The 24,177-nt window shown below is 31.2% G+C and overlaps 2 protein-coding genes across 11 annotated transcripts in view; both read left to right on the plus strand.

Moving 5' to 3' along the window:
* The window catches only part of btz (CASC3 exon junction complex subunit), a 44,737-nt gene extending 33,863 nt beyond the window's left edge, over window positions 1–10,874 (plus strand). For 3 of the 6 annotated variants that reach the window (XM_076481018.1, XM_076481022.1, XM_076481023.1), the window contains 2 exons: window positions 3,621–3,746; window positions 4,903–6,005. In XM_076481018.1, coding sequence (XP_076337133.1) covers window positions 3,621–3,746; window positions 4,903–5,061 — 285 coding nt within the window. In that variant the 3' untranslated portion in view covers window positions 5,062–6,005. Of the gene's footprint in view, window positions 1–3,620; window positions 3,747–4,902 lie in introns of all 6 variants that reach the window. The other 3 variants (XM_076481020.1, XM_076481021.1, XM_076481019.1) reach the window with 2 other exon arrangements.
* A 5,427-nt stretch (window positions 10,875–16,301) lies between these two features.
* LOC143239674 (solute carrier family 35 member F5) overlaps window positions 16,302–24,177 on the plus strand; it is a 33,823-nt gene continuing 25,947 nt past the window's right edge. For 2 of the 5 annotated variants that reach the window (XM_076481024.1, XM_076481030.1), the window contains exons 1-2: window positions 16,309–16,401; window positions 17,500–17,617. The gene's annotated coding sequence lies outside the window, so the exon portion shown is untranslated. Of the gene's footprint in view, window positions 16,402–17,499; window positions 17,618–24,177 lie in introns of all 5 variants that reach the window. The other 3 variants (XM_076481026.1, XM_076481025.1, XM_076481029.1) reach the window with 3 other exon arrangements.

Raw genomic sequence — 24,177 nt, forward strand, 5'->3', positions numbered from 1 at the left:
TTTTATTTGTTTTTCAGTGTTAACCCCTGAAAAATTTAATTAAACTGCTTTTTCTTATGCTGTATTAATTAGTATAACATAAGATCATAGCTAATATTCCATATATTTTAGTATATAAGTCTCAAGTTCTTAAATTTTTTCTGCAGTATTTTAAAAAATTATTTTAAAATAGGCACCTTCTCTTCTATATTTTATTCACCCAACCCTCTGATAGGTACAGAAGTTAACATAAATTGCCAACTATAAATCTGTCATTGTCAGACAAACCATAATTTTTTATAAGTTTCAATTTTATTTTGTTACAGAGCCATCAAATTGACAAATCAGACCCCTCTTGCTGCACCCACCAGTTATATCATCTCTTTCAGGATTTAATAATTCTGTCTTATGTTTAATTCTATATTATATTACATTATTTTCTGAACAGAAAATTGCCAATTTATCGGTTAGTACGAGTTTCTTTCCCAGGAAGGATAATAATTATCTAAGATGAATTTATAATAGTCTTTTGTCAGATGGTAAGAAAGCCAGAAACATTTTGAGAGTTGGGCGAAATTTCCACTTTTTACGTATCATTATTCTATGTTCTTTGATGCATTACTTAAATTAAAATTGTTTAGTGAATTACCACCATTAGTATGAAAGAAATAAAAAAGGGTTTAAGTGTCATTGACAGTTGACAGCAAAATCAAGAAGACCTGGGTAAGTACTGTATTTCATGTTTTTCATGTTTATTCTTTATTTATTATTATACAAAAGTGACTAAAGTGTAAAATTAAGGGTTTCTTTAGGATAGATAAGGTTAGATTAGGTGAAATAAAAATGTTTCATGAGACATGCACATCGGTACCTCTGACTCAGAGTAATGTGTGGGTAATGTAATTCAGTAGTGTTGCATGAGCTTCACATTATCAAAGTGATTTACAACTTGTAATGGCATGAATAGAGCAATAAAACAATAATATTTAAGTATAAATAGATGCATAGTGTTATGAGTTTAAAGCAACTTATGGTAAACAAATTTGGTTTCATTTGACAATTTGAAGTCGTTCTAGAAAGAAAACAACAGTAGTTTATTTTGTTTTAAATTACAGGGATGGCAGTATAGGGTTAGAGTAGATAAAAATATAAAGATTTAGTGACAACAAATATTTGAAATGTACTTACAAAGTTTTAGAAATGATACAAATGTAATTGAAATTTTGTGAACAAAGAATTGTTTTTTAAATAATCAAATGAAAATCATCCTGCACTCAGACTAGTAACCAAGCAGACTCAATAATTTACAAATAAAAACACTCCATTAAAAAAATCTGATTTATGTACAAAAGAATGGTAATGTTCACTAAATCTACCAAATTTGATGAAGATATACATACTACATTAAAAGTTATAGAATAAACACTAAACATGTTCAAATGTTTATATGAAATCGTGTTTTATGACATAAATATATTTTTAATACATAGCTAAACAAAATATCTATAAATAAATGTTACATATATAGATTTATATGTGATATATATAATTTCAATGACACTGTACAAAAGAATAGGAATGCTTTTAGAAATGTGTTTATTGAAATTATTTTGTAAGTACTTGGCATTTAGCACTTGAGTATTATATCTTTAATTTTTGCTATATTTATAGCTCAATTTTACATCTTGTGAAATTATTTTAACCCTTTCGCTACAGGCTCAGTATAATATACACGAATTTGTCTACACATTTGCACATGTTAAGTATTTGCAATATAGATTTTGATGCAGCATGTATATCTTCACAAAACTTGGTAGACCTTTAATAAAGCTTACATGTATCTTGTATACAAAATATCAGTTTTTAAGTGAAATATTTTTACTAAAGATTTGTGTCCAAAATAGTCTGTTTTGTTATTAGTCTGAGTACAAAGTGATTTTATGTTATGATTAAAAAAAGCATTCTACATTGCAAAAATCTCAAGTATTTGTGTAGTCTCTAAAACTTTCTAAATACACTTCAAAATTTTTTTTTCAGTTAGACTTTATACTGTTATTTTTTATGCTGTATGTGGGATAGTCACTTTATCAACCTCATAACCATCGTAAGAAAACTAGGAAATAAATATAAATTATGGGTTTTTTTCATGCTAGAATGACTATATATTATAATGTGAAAATACAAATATTTAGTCTAAGTAGCTTAAGTCTCATTACAGTATATATTTACATATATCTCTATTATTTTTTATTATGTTGATCTTCCAGTCATACCTAGCTAACATTACTTCGGTTGCACTGATGTGGTGCGCATGTTGCATATCCAGTAATATAAAACTGACCTTTAATATTTGCTGTGTTTTAGTGGACTAGTATTTTGTAATAAACAGTCACATTTCAATTGTTATACCTTGTATATATATTATAACTATTTATAAGTTATTAATTTTTTTTTTTCAAATATAGAACAATAAATCAATAAGTAAAGCAAACAGTTCTCTTCTTGCTATGACCTTTGTACTTGGTTGCTACTAGACATAGGCTGCTAAGCCATTTATAATTTCCTGTAAAGTTCAGGATATCAACTTCTTTTTTAGGTTTTATATATACAGTTTAAAAACCCAAAAATCATAAATAACTACATTTGTGTCATAGAATTCCACTACAATTTATTACACTTAATAACTAAGATGTATTTAGATTTTAAAAAATACAAAACTTTGAGTAGACAAAAGACACATCTTCATGAAAATTTCATTTGAAAGAACGTGGTAGTCTTTTCACAGATTCAAATGGCTGTTAAAACCACTATGGAGACATTTTGAGCTTGTCATATATTGAAGTAAGTGTATATAAGGGACTATTTCCAAAAAGGGAAGGAGGTGAATGGGGTTACTGTGTTTGATTCAGTACATAATCCATATCTCAGGAAAATAAAAAGATACAAGATTCTTATTTTGTATTCTAGCTTGATTATATTTGGAATTTGAGTTCCTGGTTTGTACCAAACTATAGACTTAGTATTCTGACATCACAAACATCTAATTTTAAATAGTGCTGCATTCAACATATATGACTTACTAAAATCTGTAGTTAAATGTATTATTTTAACATTTACTTTTAAATTAAGAAATTAACTTAATTATAATTCAAATTTTAATATTATATACTATGATTTTATTTTAAACTTATCGACATAAATTCATAAAATAATAGTTCAAAAAATTTTGAATGCAAGTGAACAAACACAGCGACGTGGCCTTTGATTTGTGACCCATCGTGAAAGGTTTAATAACAATAATGGAGAAAAAATGTTTATATCATTAAAAGTAACTACTGCCTCAAATATGTAACTAGACCTGTTCATCTTTTGTGAACTGACCTCTGTATCTGTTAGTCTCACCATATTAGGCCTTAATTTGTTATTAGCACTAAAATGGAAAAAAAACACACAATTTGACAGTAATACTTCTATGTGATCAGGAATAAACAAAACTTTCAAATATAAAACGTGTTCTATTTTTGAGTGTTATTAAATAGTTCAACTGATGAGAAAAACTCTTCAGTGATTATTTTTAACACTATCTGTGAGCTGTAATGTAAATTCATACAATATCTGCTTTTTATAATGGTTTAATCCAGTCTCAAGAAATATATCGTGGAGGCATAACCTATTATAACACACAGAGCCAGCAACAGCTTCTTCGAACACCACCACAGAAGCGACCGAAAGCAGCTATACCAATAGTACCTCCACCGTTATCACAGGTAGGAAAGAAGTTGTCAGCTTGCATGGATCTTTCTGATCTGAGCAAGACTACAAAGGTGTTCTGTTTGCAGCTAAAATGTTTGTTTTTTTTCCACACTTTCCAAACTTATAGTTTTCAATAAATCTGTTTCAAAGGAATTGGACATCACAAACTTGTGTATCACAAACTTGTTCACACAGACTTATTGAACAAAGATTATGCTAATAATCTGTTGGGAATTATGCTTGGTCTAAAGAAAATATCATTCAAAGCAAGTTTGTTGAACTGATTAAATAATATGTTCTAATCTTTATAATAAAAAAAAAGTACTTAACCAAATTCATTACCAAGTTGATTTTTAGTTTTGCTTTAAGTAAGTTATTCTTATAGAAGCTAATGTTAATTATTATGTTCTGTTTTTTAGAATATTTCTAAACTCATATATATTTTATAAAATTAATTCCATTTTAATAGTTTGTTCTCTGATTAATTGAAATAATTGAATATTTTTGTACAGAAATCCCATTTACACTTCAACATGAAATCTGAGGCTCTGTTTAGGGCAGTATCTTATCTGAGGAGAGGTGGTCCTTTTAGAACAACTTAACTCTTTAAACCCATAATTTTTTTGCACATTTTGCTAGAACTATATTCATGATTTCATAATAATTGTTGTCATACCTTATAAAATTTCAGTTTCATTAATTGTGTAGATAATAACAAGGTTTGGATTAATTTTCAGCCAAAGAGGGATAAATTTTATTGGACACTAACTATTAGTGAGAATAATAAAATATAACTTTTGGCAGTGTGGGAGCCATAAGACAAGTTTTATTTTTCTAACAGGGTGATTGGCTATTGGAATAGGTTGTCTTTGGATATTGTGGAGGCAGTATATTTAAGAGAAAGCTTGATAAGTATATGAATGATAACGATTGGCTTTAAGATTTTATTTTAAATTTTTGATTTATTTATTTATAGGTTTTGTTTAGAGAATGGGACAATTGAGACAGATGAATAGGTCCTCAAAACGTTGTTATGTAAATTGGGATTTTCAGCTATACACTAGCAGCTTCCTATTGGGTTTAAGGAGTTAAATTCCTGATTAATTATTGTTTATTTGCTAAAATAATCCAGTATTATTCAAATCTGTAAAACGTCTTGAATATTTGTAGTTGCAGGGCATACCTGTTGGAGGACAAGAAAGAACAACAGATGAAAGCCAAGAAGAAGAGCATGTGTCAGATGTTGAGCCCTTAACACTAGGAAAGGAAAAGCAAGAAGCAATGCCAGCAGATGTTAACCTACAATCTACAGTAGGTGTAGAGAGTTAATAGTCTTGTCAGACAATTATGCAAAGCAGTCTTTAAGAATTCAATTTTAGGCTACTATGTTTTCTCTCTTTTTCTGTCTTTTTTTTTTAATATGTATTATACATCATGGCAGTGCCTTTTGTATTTCACCTTGTATATTTAAAATAAGTTATCCTTGTATTACAGATATCAACATTGGAAAATTGTTTAACTTCAAAATGAAGTCTAGGATTAAAAAATTACAATAACCAAAACATTATCTAACAAACATTTCTAGGATTGCCTGGTTTGTAATTGTACTTTGAGAGGCAGAAACACAGTTCTTAAAATTGACAGGTCATTGGTCATTTCACTGTGTGCTACTTAGGCATTTAATTATAATCTGTACATTCATAATGAAGTTAGTTAACACGTGTTTTTTGAAACAAAGATATTTACTACAAAGTCTAGTTACATTTGGTTTCTTTTTATAAACTTACACTAATACAAAGAACTTTTGAGCTTGCCTCTTGTAGTTAGTATGTTGGAATATGTTGGTAGACCAGAAATTATCATATCACAATTGAATATGCTGGTAGATTTAAACATAACAAGGTATTGTGATGTCACACTTGAATATACTGGTGGAGGTGCAGGCTAGAGTCTAAGCCTTACTAGACATTGTGATGTCACTATTAAATTTGTTGGTAGAGATTTAGGCTGAGGTCTAAACCTTGAAAAGACAGCTTTAAAGGGATGTTAACTCATCAGGTTAAATTTTAATTAAGTTAAGATGTTGACTTGGTTGGAATGTTTATATATGTGTCTGATTATTGGAATATCCAGGAGAACTAATGTATGTACTATCTCCAAAACATGTTGGTTTCATATACGATATTTACTAAACTTGTATTACAAGAACTACAGTAATGTAGGTAAATGATGTAAAAGTAAATGTAAGTATTTAATAAAACATTAAAAAAAAATCTGTTTGGGTTATTTTGATTCTCATATGACAGTGTGTTCTGATGTAAATTTTAATCCACTGCCACTTTTAGTTCACTAGCGAAATCATATTTCTAGCTAGGACATTTTGTTTTTTGTTCTAAAAGTTAGAACAAATACACTATATCCCTTTAATTGTAACACAAATGTTGAAGAAATTTGAAATTCCTACAACAACAAAAGTGTTATAAAGATCACACAGTTTTTAAAGTGCTACCTAAATTGTTTGAATATTTAGATTAGTCATTGGATACTTGGGGATATACAAAATAACTAATTGTTATACAGTTGTCAAGGGATAGAGGATTAACATTTATTCAAAAATGTTGTTCATTATTTATATTAAAAGTTTAGATATTAGATTAAAGTTTGTATATATATATAAACTCTTGTCACAGCATATTACTTTTGCAAAGTAGAATTGTTGTTTTGTTAAACACAACTGCTAAACTCAATTCTAAATTAGAAATACCAGACAGGTAATATAGCAATTACGTTTCAGTTCAGGTAATATCATTTCTTAATAGTTTCATTTTGAACTTACAGTAAGGAAGTACCAGTTACAAAAATATTCCTCTTTAGAGTAAGAGCTGTAACTTCTAATAAAATAGTTTTTTTTGTTCTGATTATTTTTTTTCCAGTGATTTAATCATTTGATAATTATCATGAAAGAATTAATATTACTCAATTGTTTTTGGCTTATATTTCAGTCTTGAGTAATGTGAAGAATTTTTTTTTTTTCATACATTTTTGGTTAGTCATGGTAACAATACTGATAACATTGGTCACTCATCTCCCTACTGGTAAACATAAGTTCAAGAAGCTCTTTGGTAAAGAGTAGCCGAAAAGTTGGTGGTGAGTGATGCTGACCAACTTCCATCCCTCTACTTTGTCACTTCATAATTAGAGTTGGCTGGTGCAAATAGCCCTGGAATAGCCTTACACGAAATTTAATGAACCGTGATGATGAGAGCCTGAAAATATTAATCAGTTGTCTTGCTTCAGCTGTGATTAGCCAATGAACGATTGAAAGAAAAAGGGTCTTCATAGCGAGTAGGAGGAATCTCTGCATCATTAACAATGTTTCCAAGTAACAGCTGTCTTGCAACAAGTAGTTTTTACAGTGCATGTAATTTGGTGTATTTTGTATTATATGGCAATATTATTCATTGTAAGATAGCATTTGATTTCAACTATACAATAATTACTTAACTGGAATTTAATAATATGATGTATTTCTATCATTAGAACACAAAACCTTTCATTATTCATAGTAACTTTTCATAGATACTAAATTATATTATTAAGCAACATTCCCATAAACTGCAAACAAATAATGTACTGAAGGCCTGCCACGTGATCAGTATTGAGTTTTTTGCTGCATATTGTGGCTCATTTCAAGGGCAGGCTGGGATAGTTTTGATGACTGATTTGTGCAGATTCCAGGAAATAATTTAATTATGGTTGGGAAGTAGGGTTATGCTCGGCAACCCCAAAACTCCAGGTTGGCATTACTTGTAGCCCACTTATACAGTGGAGTGCCGTTAAGCCGCGGTATTTGGGGGGTCCACCTGCTTAACCGTGGCTTAAGCGGTCCGCGGCTTAAACCTTTGTGACTGAAAAGCCGAAGTCGCCAACAGCTCTGCTGAGGAGCCTCATCCGGGCCATTGCTTGATCATTATATCGGGTTATCGAATTAAAAATAATACTTTAATTATTGATCACTTTTTTTCACGGATTTACCGAGAATTAACTTTAATGTATGGAGAGGTGTGATTTGGTAACAATGGCGGCCTCCATAAAGCTGACATAGAGAGCAGATAAGGTAGATTAATGGTCGATTTCTATTGTAATATATTTTATTTATTTCCCAAATTAAAGCAAATCCTTTTTAAATATCCCCTTGAAGTTATAAAGCCAGGATTAAATTCCTAAGCTGCGTTTTTACACGTTCTTAAATTAGCAGTGAGCCGCGATAATCCTCGCTCACATCGCTCACAAGACTTGCTACAGCGGCTTAAGCGATTTCGCGGTTTACTGGTCCGCGGCTTAATGGCGCTCCACTGTATGCCTGATTTTGCACTTTTACTCTACTGTTATTTTTTAAAGCTTGTCTTAACCTTCTATTGTATGAAGATTTTATATCCACTCAGTACACTTTTTTTGTTGCTGCTATTTTTTTAATATCATTTCACTTTTAACACACTTTGATCATCAAACTGGTTTTTTATACATATTGCTGTGTATACCTGTAAGCTTCTCTTTCCCTTCTTCTGTTCTGCAACTTTAGTATTTAAGTTTGTTAGGTAGACTATAGTGAAATATTGTACCTTATTGCTCGATGACCAGTGGTCTTAATGTATGCTCAAAATCTCATAGTGATCCTCTTCATTTCCTGTGATTTGAAAGTTCTCTCTATCCATTATTGTAAGAAGATATTTCTCACTCGAGTTATAACTAGTTATATTTAGACAGTCTCTGTCATGCCTCAAAGCTTTTGCAAGCTGCCAGCATGTAGAAAAGTAACTATGTTCATTTGTGATCACAAAGTTTCTTAAGACTAATAGTGCATTTATGTCACCACATAATTCACAATGGTTGTGTGTTTGGCCTAGAGATAGGGTATGTTTGTATATATGGTGATCATTTCTTGGTACTAAACTGATGTCACTCTTAAGCTCCAATGTCTCTCAGAGTAACAGTTGATATGAAGATGTTATTACTGAGAACCTAGCGTATGTTTTGTGGAAATCTAACAAGTACAAATAGTTCACTTTTGTTGTCCCTACTTGTCTTTAGAGCAGAGTTTGATTTTATTTCATGTCAATCGGACCTGTGAACTTGTCTATCAGATCATGTGTGTTCTGGATGTTATATTTACCATAATGCAAGATGTACACATAATAGCACTTAGAAACACAAAAGAAAATAAAAATATTAAAGAAAATGGAATAATTTTGTTGTATTACCTGTCTGGAAATCAATAATTTTGCTTTCATTTAAGAACTGTGTACTTTAATTTAGGTTATGTCTGAGTACTTGATTTGATTTAACATAATCACTGCCCTCTGTTGTGAAATATATATACATCCACTCAGCACTATGGAATATAATGAAGGTACTTTTTAAACACTGAAATATTGTATAAAATATTTGTATTTCATGAATTTTGAAACAAGCATCTTGCATTTTCAGACAAAACAAATATGATCAGTTTTTATATTTTAACAGTATGTACATGGTGCTGTTTTAATTCTTTATATACCTCTTAAAATTATTTACAGCCTTATTGTCACTGACAAAAAAAATATTAAATGAAATTTTAAAACAAAAAATAGCTTTTAAATCTCATTGGTTTTGGTTCAAAACTTTTTCATCAAACTGATTTTTAAAGAAATAATCTCCCTAACCTTAGCCTGTATGTAATAAATTTGCTTTGTTTGAAGTAATTTGATTTCGATTTCACATATTTAAAAGAATGTTTAGTACGCAGCAGAAGTGTTCAAATTCGTACTTAAAAGTAGCTACACTATTAGAACAAAGTTAGTAGTATGGCAAGTACTTATAATTTCCATTTCATTCAAAACATTGAAAACTACAATACACACAAAAACTGATAAGTAAAGACAGCACTATATAAAAAGCAAATACAATTGTTTTGATTCCTAGCAGTGATACCTGAAAATTAAATGTACATTTTTTTTGTATTGCTAGAAATAAAATTAGGTGAGTTGGTGCACAGTTGTATACTTTATAAATCACTAGTCCATACTGAGAAATAGTTGTATTAAAATTAACTACCAATCAAATTTGTAATAAGAATTTTTTTCACAGTTTTGCTGGGATTTTCTCTTTGTTAATAATGTCAATGTATGTTCATGTTATTTATTGTGGTCCTTTTTATTATGTTTGAATTAATACATTTTTATGCTGTTTATCAGAATGCAAAACCATTAAAGAAATATTGGTACTGTCCTGATTAAAACTATCTTATAATGTGGTATATTTTATCTGTGTCAAACTAATAAGAATTTTGATGTATGCTGAAAAGATTATGATAAAAGTGTCTACTGTGGTAAAACTAAGTGCATCTTTTTTATTATACTCGCTGTGCACAATATCACAGATGGAAAATTTTGTATCTTTTACTTGTGTTTCTTATGTAAGAAAATTTGAGTAAATTATCTTCTCTGTAGTTAGAAAACTTTAAGGTATTTATAAATTGTTTGTTTTTTTTACTTTCTAATGGGATAGAGTGGTGTGATAATGAACAATAAAGCACATTAACTGTTTAAATAATAACTAATATGAGGTAAGCTTGTGTGTCATTTTAGTTATTTAACCAGTAGGAAATTCCTTCTAGAAATCAAACTAAGAACTGGTATACCAAAGTGTGTCTTTATGTTGCTTGTTGTACAACTGTTTAACTCTGCATGTTTTAAAACTTGGAAACCTAATATTATACTCTCAAATGTGGTGTATTAGGTGTCTAGGACAGAGCAAACGGGCTCAACCTCATTGTTCTGTAATGAACAGTAAAGTATTGTTGTTCCTTTTGTAAATTCAGTTATTGCTCATTGTATATACACTTTGTGGGCTTACTTTTTATTTCCTTTTAGTTGATATAGTAATGAATATGTAATACATTTCCTAATCTGTATTAGTATGTTCTCTTTGGCTAGTATAATTTAATAGGTTTCTGTGGTTTATTTTTCGAATGCACTGCTTACTGAATACCATGTGCATAGATGAATAACCAAATATCTATTGCTAAAGATAATTTACAACTGACAATTATATCATCAATTGTAATGAATAATAATAATAATAAAGTGAAAATGACTGATCTCTTCTTGCAGTGGATTTTTTTTATTTATTTATTTTTTTACTGGGAGAGTTTCTAAGAAACTGGAAAATATGACACTGAGGAAAATTGACACAGCATACAGATATTTAGTGTTTTGTATTAAGGTTTAAGCTGCATAACATGATCTACACTTTCAGATGTGGTGTGTTATAAGCATGACAGTCAATCTTGCTAATTGGTTAAAAATGTCTACAGAGGTAGGGAATTTTGTTTGTGGCCTCTGGGCATCAATTCTAATTAAACATAACCTTTGTTTCACCTTTTGGGTCTCTGATTTTCATTTAGTTTGTGTAACCTAGAGTACTGTTTAGATTAAAAATACCATTTTGTATCCACAACTATCTGTAAGAATAAGACTTTAATTTGAGGTTTGTGGATAAATTCCATGAAGGCAATACAAAAAATTGAGAAGTATTATTGAAAGTGGTTTTTGTTTTGGTAAAAACATTTTTTACAAATGGTCATAAATAATAAAATATTGAACAACTTGTACATTGTAGGTCAACAGCAATTAGGCAAAAAAATACTTTGTTCTTGCCTTTTTTGAGGGAATGAAACGTGCTTAGGCTTTTTAAATAATTGATGAATGACTATCCTTGATGACAAGAAACTCACTTGAAAGAAAAATATGATTCAGAACAGCTAGTATGGGTATTAACACTTTTACAAATAATGCAGAGACCAACGTTTTGACCTGCAGATGACCTTGGAAGGTTCAAATGTTATTCTCTGCTTTATTGGTAAAAAGTGTTTATACCCCTACAAGCCTTTTTGAGATTCATGATGACTACATTATATAAAAAAAACAACCAGTAAAAAGTATTGTTATTATCTGTAGAGAACTCCTCTGTTCATAGTCATACTTACCTAATACAAAGTTGGGTCTTGAGCACATATTTATGTAATGGTGATCCAACAGCACATTCTCACTAGCTACTGTGACATACTTAAAGTTCTTCAAGGATAACCTTTATCAAACTTAGTGTTTCTTTGTTTTCCATTAAGAGCAAGGTTATACAATTGACTGTCTGTGCTCTGCTCGCTGCAGTTATAAAAAAACGAAATTATAATATTACAAAGCCCCCAAGTTTGCTGCTGAGCCACAAGGAACTGAAACTTCATGGTGAACATTGCCTGAAGTAACACCATTTGGGATTTGCTTAATTCAGATATAACTTTCTCCTGTCCCCCCTCCAAAAAAAAGCAAAACTCTGTAATGAAAACTAGGAATAAACATATTCCCCAGACTTATAAACTTGTTAAAGTATATATTTATTGCTCTTTTTTTTTTTCTTTTCCTTTTTTAAATGTGTAAAGACTGTTTGTCTTTAAAGTCGCACAGTAATCTTTGCTGTGTCTGTTGCAGGGATCAAAACGTACGTTTTAGTGTTATCAGTCCTGAAACTTGCATCTGGTCCAGACACAATAGTGAAATGCAGATTCCATATTCTATGGAATTATTGTGCATTTGAAAATGTTGGTGTCATCATTTGGTTTTATTTTTATTGAAAGTTGTGTGTAAGGGTTGTCAGTATTGAAAAAAAAACTTTCCTTGAAACAAGCAACTAAACTGTCGATATGCTCAAGGAAGTTCTGTATGTTATGAATCAATAAGTAAATTCTAGTTTTAGGGTTCTTTTATTCCCCACAAGAAATAACTATCAGTATACTTAATGAAAAAGCCATCATCCTTCACCCACCTACCCACCCACGCACACACACCATGTGAACCTCTTGTTCATCTTGTCCCTCCTGCAAGCAGCCAGAAATTCAAATGTACTATAGACTGGTATTTGAATGTTAACTGAACTTGTATCTGTAGCCTTGCGTGATAACCCAGCACTTTTTTTTTTTTCATTGTCTCTCAAAGAACTTTGTGCATTTTTAGAATTTATTCCCTCGTTCTTCTACTAATTTGCTGTTTTCCAACATATGGTAGCAAAATCTTCTTCAAAGACGTTTCTAACATATCCTGAAATGAGGAAGCTTTGCAAGTTTTGTCGTACTGTATTTTTTGAGCCTCCTGAAAGTTGCAATTAAGCCTCAGTCTTTAAACACACCTTACTCCTGGTATCTATTAAACCCTGTAAAGTTCACTTCAGTTATCCCTAAACTAGTTCTAACCAGAGTGAAGTTAACTAATTTTCATACTCCGTTACCAGTCTACGTATTCAATAAGTGGGCCTGGCATGGCCAGGTGGTTAAGGCACTCGACTCGTAATCCGAGGATCGCGGATTCAAATCTCCGTCACACCAAATATGCTCATCTTTTCAGTCGTGAAGGCGTTAAAATGGCACGGTCAATCCCACTATTCGTTGGTAAAAGAGTAGCCCAAGAGTTGGCGGTGTGGTTATGATAACTAGCTGCCTTCCCTCTAGTCTTACACTGCAAAATTAGGGACGGCTAGCGCAGTTAACCCTCGTGTAGCTTTGCGGGAAATTCAAAACAAACTTTTCATCAACTACGTTTAACTCAAGTTGTTTCACAATTTCTATATAAAACTAAAATATCTTAGTTATGCTGATACTGTTAATTATCACTATCACAGCTATGACATTCACCTTTATTTAGATGTAATTAAAAGCTGAAACATATATTAATGTATTCTCAGCAGCTATCAAATTATAAACAACAACACTATCAATTTTACAACTTAAATTTGTGTTCTTACTTGGCTAATGCATATGATAATTCTTTATTGAAATATAATAGTTAATTTTAATATTTTACAATTTAGTGTTACAACCTAAAAACCCATAGAAGATCAATTTTTAAGGGTCTGGGCAGTATTATGTTTAATGTTGTAGCTTGAGGTTTGCTCGTGTAGTATTTTCAGGTGAACTAATTTCCTCATAAGTATTATAATAGGTATGCTTAATAATAGAAAAATCGAACGAAAACAATAATCTGAGTTTGTACTCTGATATAATTTTAAGCAGTGTGAGAAATAAATAGACTAAACATATTTGACAGAAAGTGAAAATAATCTTTATTGTCAAATAATGTGAGTACTTGTGTGGACTCTTAAACAGTTATTCACTGAACTGGTAGAGGGATTGTCAATTTCCTTCTTTCAAGATGATTATCTGGAAAACTTGTTGAGAACCGAGTATGACTGAGTTAAATTGTAAATTCCAGCCTCCCAGTGGTTAAATGGTAAGTCTGTGAGCATATAATGCTTTAAACGTTTTGATACCTGTGGTGAGCATAAAACATAACTCATTGTGCAGCTTTCTGCTTACTGATTAACAAATGAAAACAATCGGACAAAAAGTCTGTTATTTCTTTTTTCAATAAGGTTACCAGCTACCTATCCATTTTTCTTAAGCATTTGTCATTTACAACATACAGACATCATTCACTCAGCCAACAAAGAACATTACAGTCATTGACATTTCGACATGGATATGCTATTTTACTGCAACATCTCACTCAGAGTAGATATCTTGAATAGAGAACTAAAGAAAGGCAACTAAAGTGTAACATTTTAAATAGTTTTCGTGGACCATTTATTTGTATAAAATTTTATAGAAAGAAAAGAAAATGTTTTCAAAATCCTTAGTTAAATGATTGTTTATTGAATCTCACGCAAAACTACTCGACGGTTATCTGTGTTAGACACTTATAATTTTGAAGTGGTAGACCAGAAGGAGGTCAGCTAGTCAACACCATTCATTGCCAATTCTTGGGTTACTCCATTACCAATAAAAAAGGGGGGTTGACTCTCACACTACTATACTCACATGGTTGAAGGAATTGATATTGGTGACGGGATTCGAGCCCGCAAATGGCGAGTCAAGTGCTCTAAACACCAGGACATGCTAAGCCTTACTAAAATGGTGGAAAACGTATGATATGCCATCATCTAACAGCTTTAGCTGCAATAATAAAATAATATGTCTAATCTTAACTAATGTAACTAAAACAATAACTCTTGTAATATTTCACGATAGTAGAATAACGTAACACATTGATGAAAAAAGATCATTTAGTTCTTCAACTCGCGGGTTCGAATCCCGGTCGCACCAAACATACTTGCCCTTTCAGCCGTGGGGGCGTTATAATGTGACGGTCAATCCCACTGTTCGTTGGTAAAAGAGTAGGTCAAAAGTTAACGGTGGGTGGTGATGACTAGCTGCCTTCCCTTCAGTCTTACACTGCTAAATTAGGGGCGGCTAGCGCAGATAGCCCTCGAGTAGCTTTACGCGAAATTCAAAACAAACCAAACCAGTCACGACTGAATAAATTTGTTAAATAAAGCAGGAAAACACTTTCAAACAACAAAAATAAAATTTTTTATCATTTGCAGAAATACACTTGGTAAACCCGCGCCTGGTCATCACCAGGTATACACTTTAATTGACAGTACAACGTAACTCTCAATATCATTAATTTATATAAACATAAAGATAATTACGAAAAATAATAATAATAATCAGCAAAAACTAATCCACCAGAAAATAACAAATTGTTTCAAAATTAAACCACTGCTTAATATCAAGAAAAATATCGATAAATAATTTAGGAACAGATCTTTTTAATAATATCTCATGAATTAATCTGTTTTTAAGTTCAAGAAAAGTTTGTATTTAATGGTTAGACCATGAGGTTACATCTCTTATGACTGGCTATTACCATAAATCTACATAATCTTCCTCAACATTAGTATCTATTGTCAGCACTAGAGAAAGCTGGTGTCAGTTTCATAATACATACTCAAAGTCTGTTTGTTTTGAATTTCGCACAAAGCTACTCGAGGACTATCTGTGCTAGCCGTCCCTAATTTAGCAGTGTAAGACTAGAGGGAAAGCAGCTAGTCATCACCACCCACCGTTAACTTTTGGCCTACTCTTTTACCAACGAATAGTGGGATTGACCGTAACATTATACGCCCCCACGGCTGGGAGGGGGAGCATGTTTAGCGCGACGGGGGCGCGAACCCGCGACCCTCGGATTACGAGTCGCACGCCTTACGCGCTGGGCCACTCAAAGTTAATGACATCCAGACAGAAGTTGAATTAGCGTTTTAATTAATATAACTAAAACTTCATAGTTGGTCCAAAATATAGGAATAATAAACGAACACTAAATAAAACATATTAAAATAAAAGTGGAATTCGCTATCTCGCAATTTTTCTTTGAAAATTCCACTTTTTGTATTTCAGAACAAATGACATAATTTTAATTATCCTATTTTATATTTATATGCACAAAAGTGAGTTTATTTTATTTGAATTTGTCCTTTGCTAGAGCTTGTAGAAGTTGGAATTTTGTTCTGAGGGGCAAATAGAGAATTCGCCTTGAATTTTACTTTTAAGAATTTTGTTTTGTATACAAACATGCATCTTTTTGTTTGTTTGTTTTTGGATTAATCGCATCAATGACTTGATGTTTAATTATGCCAGTAGAGGGCAATACCCATACGGTGTGAAACTTGTTTTATTTTATGTTAATATCATCTCTGGTGCGTTTATTTAATCATTTATGTATTGTTATTTGTATCTTTCATGTGAGTAATGTCTGATAATAGACAACTTGGAAATTTAATTTTGTGTGTATATATATTAATATTATGAAATATCATAAGATTAGCCTTAAACATACTGAAATTATTAAATAACGTCGATTATTCCCACTGAAACCATAAAAATGTCACTTATAATAAAACTTGCATATAAGTGAAACATTAGGACAACGAGGGTCTTTTTGATCACTTAGGCCATTCTATTCTATTTATTATATTAAAGTCCAAAATATAAAACAAACAAACTCAGTGGCAACCGTTATCATTTAAATATTTATCAAGCGTTCCATTAAACCTGGTTAAATATCTGCATCTTTTACACCTGAAGGTAACACATTCCAAAGGTCAACAACATTGTTAGAAAAATAAAGCTGAAGCTGACTCCCACCCTGCTAAAATTTGTTTTTGTGTCCCTTATTCTTGTTATTGTTACCATTAAGTATGGAAAAATATGATGTATCAGCATTATCAATTTTCTTTACCATATTTTAAACACCTAGGTCAGATCCTCTCTAACTCTTCTTTTCTCAAAAAGAAACAAGTTCAGATATCTTACCCCATCCTTGTATTGTAAAGTTTATATCCAAGGTATCATCCATATACTATAGCCCTCCTGTGAACCATTTCCAGCAATTGAACATCCTTTTTAAAGTAAATAGCCAAAGATTGAACACAGTACTACAAATATGGCTGAACTAATAATGTGTAGAATTACATTATAATATCTGTAGACTTGTATTCAGTATTTCTGTAGGTAGAACTTAAAATCCTATTTTTCATGCCATTAGGAACAGTACTCTGTGTGGATAGCTTCAAAGACTGATTAAATCTTAAACCAAGAATCCTTTCTTCCATAACATTGAACTTGTTATTCACATTATGATATCCCAGTTGCATTTATAAAGATTAAAAACAATCTGATATTACCAGAAATTTTTAAGTCATATACTTACTGTTATTTCCTCTATGTCATTAACTTAACAGCAAAGGTACTAACACTGAACTCCAAGGTAACCCACTTGTGACATTAATCTAGTTTATCTGAACTCCATACCTAACAACCTTCTGTTTTCTTCCATTCAGCCACTTTGTACCTCACACCTAAAGATGCAATGTGTTGAACAAGCCTTTTATATGGTACCTTATCAGATGTTTTCTTAAAATCCAGATACATCAAATCCACATCTTTATGTTAAGCAATGTAAGTATTAACCTTTTCAAAGAACATGAAAAGATTAGTAAGGTATTATTTATCTCAAAATTGTTCCAACTATCTAACAAAATTTTAAACCATTGTCAAATATCTTTCTTAGAACTTTTTCCACTACTGATATAGATCTAATAGTCCTATAATTACTGGGACAATTTTTATCACCTCCTTTGAGAAAGAGTAATAATAGCCAGCTCCTAATCTTCTGGCATCTTTCCACTGTCCCAAAGCTTAGAAAAAATTGTAGCAAGTAGCTCACACATCTGATTTTTAACCATCTTCAAAACCATTAGGTAAATATTATCTGGCTTAGGAGCCTTATCATTCTTTAAACTTCCAAATTTATTTTTAGTAAACATAGAATTAATGTGGTTATCTTATTTGATTTTGTTTCTATCAACTGTTAGGGAAGGGGAATATTATGTAAATCTTCACTGGAGAAAAAGTAAGACTATTACCAAGCAGCTTTATAATAATTAGATATTAGTCTTCTTGTATTATCCCTCAAATATTCTACTTCTACCCTAACATTTTGTTTATTTTTATTGTGTTTAAAGAAATCATTACAGTTAATTTTCTTTTTTTTTTCAGCCAGCATTTTGTTGTTACAGGTTTTATTTGTTTTTTTTTCTTAATTTCCTTTCCTGATCTTTGGTAATTTTCCAAATCATTGGAGTCAATTTAAACTTCTTTTATTTATAATGCTTTTCTTTAATTTTTCCCTTTGTGAGCTAACCTGTTTTTTTACTTGGAACATTTGTTTTTATGAAGAATGTGCCTATCTTGATATTTAAGAATTAAAAAAAGTCAACATTTGATCAGATCAATTTCTATAATTAATTCAGTTTCTCAATTTACAGAAGATAATTTTCATGTAATTCTTTCAAAATTTATTATTTTGAAATTTGAAACAAGAATCTTGTGACTCCTTACCTGCATATGCAGCGAAACATTAAACCTAATAGAGCAATAATCACTTCCATGAAGATGTTCTCTGTTCTGTAACCTTCACCTTATCAATCATTTCTATGTTAGAAGATAAAAAATCTAAAGCAGCATTGTTCCTAACCAGTTTATGAAAACAAACATCCTTATCAGTTTCTAAAAACCTGTCTTCCTCATGATTCAGCTTTTATATTTCCTAATTTGTATGTTTAAAATTAAAACCACATATACTTATGTAACAGATAAATTTTTGTGACCAGTTTTTGTTTATAATTCAGGTGTCAAATTTTAAATGACTAATAGCTTTGAGAGGTTAAAATGCATGCTCAGTAAGAGCCACAAAATATGAAACTAAATTTAAATTGATATAAGGCAATAAAATACAAAAACATCAATTTTAATTTTTATTTACAAAAAAAATGAAACTAAAACAGATGTATTGTCTTAATAATAGAATAATTAGTTTTCAGATAAACATATTACATACCTGTCTACCAGTAATAGCACATTTATATTAAATTCTTTAAAATTCCAGTGTTGTGATATTATAGTTGCTAATAAGTCTTAAGATACGACAAAAATTAATGTTATCTTTGGCTAAGACAGCTCATAGAGTTATTGATTACAATTTAATTATTGTACAAACAAACATTTAGCAAATATGGTAAGTTAGGTAAGAATAATCTATTCACTACTTAGAAAAGTGAAGCAGTTATATATACTTTATTTAGCCTTAAATATTATGGATTCACTCTCATCATTATCTGTGCCCTTGAATGTTTCCCAGTAATTTAGGTCAATCAAATCATCATATAGAGTCCCTGAAAAACTAGGTGAACTTTTACACAAAATATCTGAAATATTATATTTTTTTTCATCAAAACTCGTTGGTTAACTATTACACAAGTATGTACAGTATCTCCAATACTGATAAATAATCTCATTAAAAGCTGATATTTTACATCACTGTAGATTAAGTTATTGTGGTCTTTTTCATTAAGTGTTTTTATCATCCTGGTTTAGGTAAACTCTTAACTTACCCTTCCTTGCATCATTAGTCCCTGTACAATAGACTTCATTACAGCTAACATCCTTTATTATATCATGTGTCATTGTGTCCTCCACTCTAGCTTCTGAATTATTTTATACCTATTTATCACAAAGACTATCCTATCCATGTACTGTATTACAAAAATCACCTTTAATATTCTGAATGTTTTTCAATTCCATCCCAATCCTTTTCTTTTTTTTATTATTCTCTCCCCCAGTTGATCTGTAGTTAAAGGCTGGGATATACTACATAATAAAACCAGCTTATTAAGATTAAATTACAAGCCCTGTTAGTGCTGTTTCTAACCCCCTAAAAGTCATTACTAGCCACTGTATTCTTTATATTCAAAAGCTTAAGAATTGCTCATTTTATGAGGTTGAAAGTAAGATGTTTAAATGTGTTGTATTTATTACAATAATCTATGTGGTTGTTTTTGCACTAGTGTTATTAGTTGTGTAGGCTTCATTTTTCTATTTTGTCTGTTGTTGCACAGTGTTGTCTAATGACATGACTCTTGGAGGGAGAGGTTTTGTTAATAGCTTTATTATGATTACTGTGTGCTTTAATAGTTTGTTTGTTTTTATTTGTCCATATTCTTTTTATAATTTATAAGTGTATCTGATGAGAAAACTTGTATTTGTCTTGTACATAAGAAGTTTTCTCGTTGGATTGACAGGTCCCCTACCAAGAAACTTAAATTTTGCAAAAACCCAATGATGTCAATAATTATGCTGATTTGTAAAAGAGGAACAGTCACAGTAGTAAAATAACATATAGGTTTTGGATTTATTTTTCATGAATACAACAGAAAAATAAGTCAGTATTACTTAAACACCAAACAGATATATATATCAATAAATTATGTTAATTATTATGTAGATTTTATGTAAAGATTTGAGCTGGCTACATCATAGTTATTGTCATGCAAGATTTAAGGGTTTCTGAATTGTTTCATGAGTTTGTATTTTTAAGTTGGTTACTTCTGTCACATAGTTTAGTAATTGGATGAGTTGAAAGAATCAATTCTTATGAGGCTTTGTCTCGATTCTCATGATTCACCATAAAGAGTCATTAAAAAGAATGAATCATTAACAAATGACTTGCCCTTAATTGTTACTTAGTCTCTTGACTTGAAATTTTGTCCTAGTTAAGCAGAATGTAAGCTTCGTTTGTATAGTATTTATTATGATTAAATATAATGGACAAATTTGTTACACAACATATAAAACAACTAACACAAGTACAAATAAGAATATTGTTATTAATACATGTATAGTATACTTCACTGGTTACCAACCTTTTTATGATGTGTGCTGTCAGTCATGCCTTTGAGCCACTGGTGTATTCCTGACACAATATGTTAAAAAAACAAAACAAAAAACTTAAGACTTCTTTATAGTAATGAAAAGAAATTATTCAAGGGTGAGTCAACACTATAAGAATGTTGAGTTTTAGCTAGTGGGATTCATTGATAATTTTTAAGACATAGGGTTTAGTTTGATTTTTCAGTGGATTTTCTAAAGCTCTCGTGCCCCTCATGAATATGTGTATTACAGTTGAATTTTCTTGAAAAATCAACAAGGGGTAAAAAACAAAACTACTAAGTACATTTGATTTTTTTTTCTGTTAAATTACTTCAAATTTGATTTTTTACATATGTTGAAAGTTTTCATAGATAAAAAGTAGTTTCATATAGTGATATTCATTTATAAACAATTTTATTTTCATCAAAAGTAAATAAAAAAATATACTCTTCAAAAAAAGAAATACAAAAGGCAAAATATGAGACAAATTGTTAACAAGTTTATTCCAGGTAGTTCTGTATGACGTGTGAAACTTTGCACATTCACTGCTGAACATCCAAAGTCTGCAAAGGCGAAGTCCATGCTCACTAGGTGAAGTTTAACGTCACTCAATGTCAATAACGAGGATGCCCTGGAAGCGATGAGATGAAGAATCACATCCTGTGGAATGGCTGTCCACTCAGCCTGCAAAGCTGCTGCAAGCTGAGGTAGAGTCTGAGGTTGAGGTTGTTGCCGTCGCAGACGTCGGTCCAACTCGTCCCAGAGATGTTTGATGGGGTTTAAATCTGGTGATCTGGAGGGCCAGGGAAGAACGTTGATGTTGTGGTGTCTCAAGAAGTGATGAGTCGTGCTGTGTGAGGATGGGTGTTGTCATGTTGAAAAACGTTGTTGACGTTCACCATGATGGGTTGCACATGGGGCCTAAGAATCTCGTTGACGGTTGCATACGGTCTGATTGGAAATCCTACGCAGCCCTGGTATGGTTGGGCAGTAGACGTCGCAGTGGTGGTCCTATCCCGAAGGTGATGTAACTGGATGTTGCGATCTTGTGCAGGCGTGGTCACACGAGGTCTGCTAGATCGTGGACGGTCACGAGTTGATCCATGTTGTTGATGATGATTCCATAGCCTTGTGATGTTGCTTGGGTGGACATTCACAGGTCTGGCAACATCTGATCGAGATTCGTCTGCTTCCAAGCGACCAATGGCGTTGTTGCATTGTGCTTCAGTCAGTCTTGGTGTAACTGTATTGCGTGTCGGTGGCTTAACACTGAGCTATGGAAACCAAGAACCCATCACTTTTATAGGGATTTTGCAAATGTTGCACTTGCAGGACATGCGGATCTCTCAAAGAGATTTATTGGACACACGTGTTTTGGCAAAAAATCTGATGTTTTCCTCCGTTTTCAAAGTGCACAACTTTTATTGTCATTTTGGTCTGACAATCAGTGCCTTAACATGTGTAACATCACATACTCTGAGCTTGTAACGTTATTACATATATTTCTCTTTAAAATAACAAAAATATCACTTTTGCGTTTCTTGTTTTGAAGAGTATATAAAATCTGTAGTGTAGAGGCCTAGTGCATTTCTAGATTTGCTGTACATTTTTTCATGGACTGCAGTTTCATCTGTTCAGCATAGTTTGAATGAACAAACCAAAACGGTACAGTTATGCTTCTTATAATGGTGTAATACTACACTTGTTGATTTTTTTTTGTAGTAATTGCTACAATTAAAATAAATCTGTAATTTAATCATTAAACAGTCTGTACACTGCTTAACATCAAATAATTTTTTAGGTCCAATGCATTAGTATCAGTTTACTGTTTCTTCTTGTTATATTGGTTTACAAGTAAATTTGGTGTAATAATCCACATTGAATAAAAAGAGAATAGTTGATTTTCTTTTCTCCCAATTTTTGCTTGAAGTCTGCTATTTTCTTTAAACTTTAAAATAAAAGAGATAATGGGTGTGATGTTTATGCTAAGGCAAATCTGATAGTTTTTTTGGAAATGGACTTATTTTATTTTCTTCTAGCTTAGAATAATACATTTTATTAGAATTTTATTCAGTTACTTGTTCTTTAGTTAGTTTTGTTGGAAAAGAATCAGATATTATTACTTCGTGTTCGTTATTGTGATGTTTTAATTATTGTTAGTACAAGTTCTTTATTATTAACAATGTGCTGCTTAGTTAAGGACTCACAGGTAGTTTTGTTGTCTTGATTTAAAGAGAGTATAATACCATTTCTGCCACTTTGTATTCTCTGTCTTATCTAGTTATTTCTTGTGTCATATCAGTGTCAGGAATTAAGATAATGACATTCAAAACATATTTTCATCAGTGTTTGTAAAATTAACATTGATAAATGTTGCCTCTCATATTTTTTATTGTCATTTATGCATTCAACTAAATCATTACAATATTTTAAACAATCAAATCATTATGTAAACTATTTTGTATGGATTGCAAAAGTGGGATCTGTCAATCCCTTTGACTTTAGTGAATAAATAGCAGATGATTTTTAATGGTGAGAATAGTAAAACTAAGAGACATAAATATAAATTTTGGCAGAGCAGGAGTCATATTCAGCTAAGATTATGTTAGTAACAAGGTAGTTGGCTTTTGAAATGGGTTGCCTTCAGATGTGGTAAAAGCAATAAGAGCTGACTTTGTTTTTTCATTGTTTAGTGAATGGAATAACCTACATGGATTAACAGATTTTTAAAACGAAAGTTGGACTTGGGTACATTTAAAAGGCTTTACTTCTCATTTCTTATATTCAAATCACTATTACCAACTTCTTAGTTTAAAACACAAAGAAAAATACTTCTATAGATTGTTGCTACGAGCCCTAGGAATTACAAAAGCTTGAATCACTTTGTCATTAGTTCGTTTATTTTTCAGCTAAAATAAATTTATATGTTTGTATCTTCCCTTGCATCTGAAATAAATTAGTGCCTTTCTGAGTACATGATTATCCCATTTCAAGCCATTCATTATCTGTTTCATTGTAAAGGTATTGAAGCTGATTTCATAATTACAAATTCCTTTAATCAGAATCATGTACAAATATTCTTAGTTGTCCATTTTAAATTACAAATCCCTTTAATCAGAATCATGTACAAATATTCTTAGTTGTCCATTTTAAAATCTCAGTAAATTCAAAAGCCTTATTGATTTATTGTCTCCAGTAGTTGGAAATATCTATACAGCAAAGAACAGACTCTTGAACAATGGTGTAAAGTA

Source organism: Tachypleus tridentatus, chromosome 13 (assembly GCF_004210375.1).
Source record: "Tachypleus tridentatus isolate NWPU-2018 chromosome 13, ASM421037v1, whole genome shotgun sequence".
In the NCBI taxonomy this organism is placed as follows: Eukaryota; Metazoa; Arthropoda; class Merostomata; order Xiphosura; family Limulidae; genus Tachypleus; species Tachypleus tridentatus.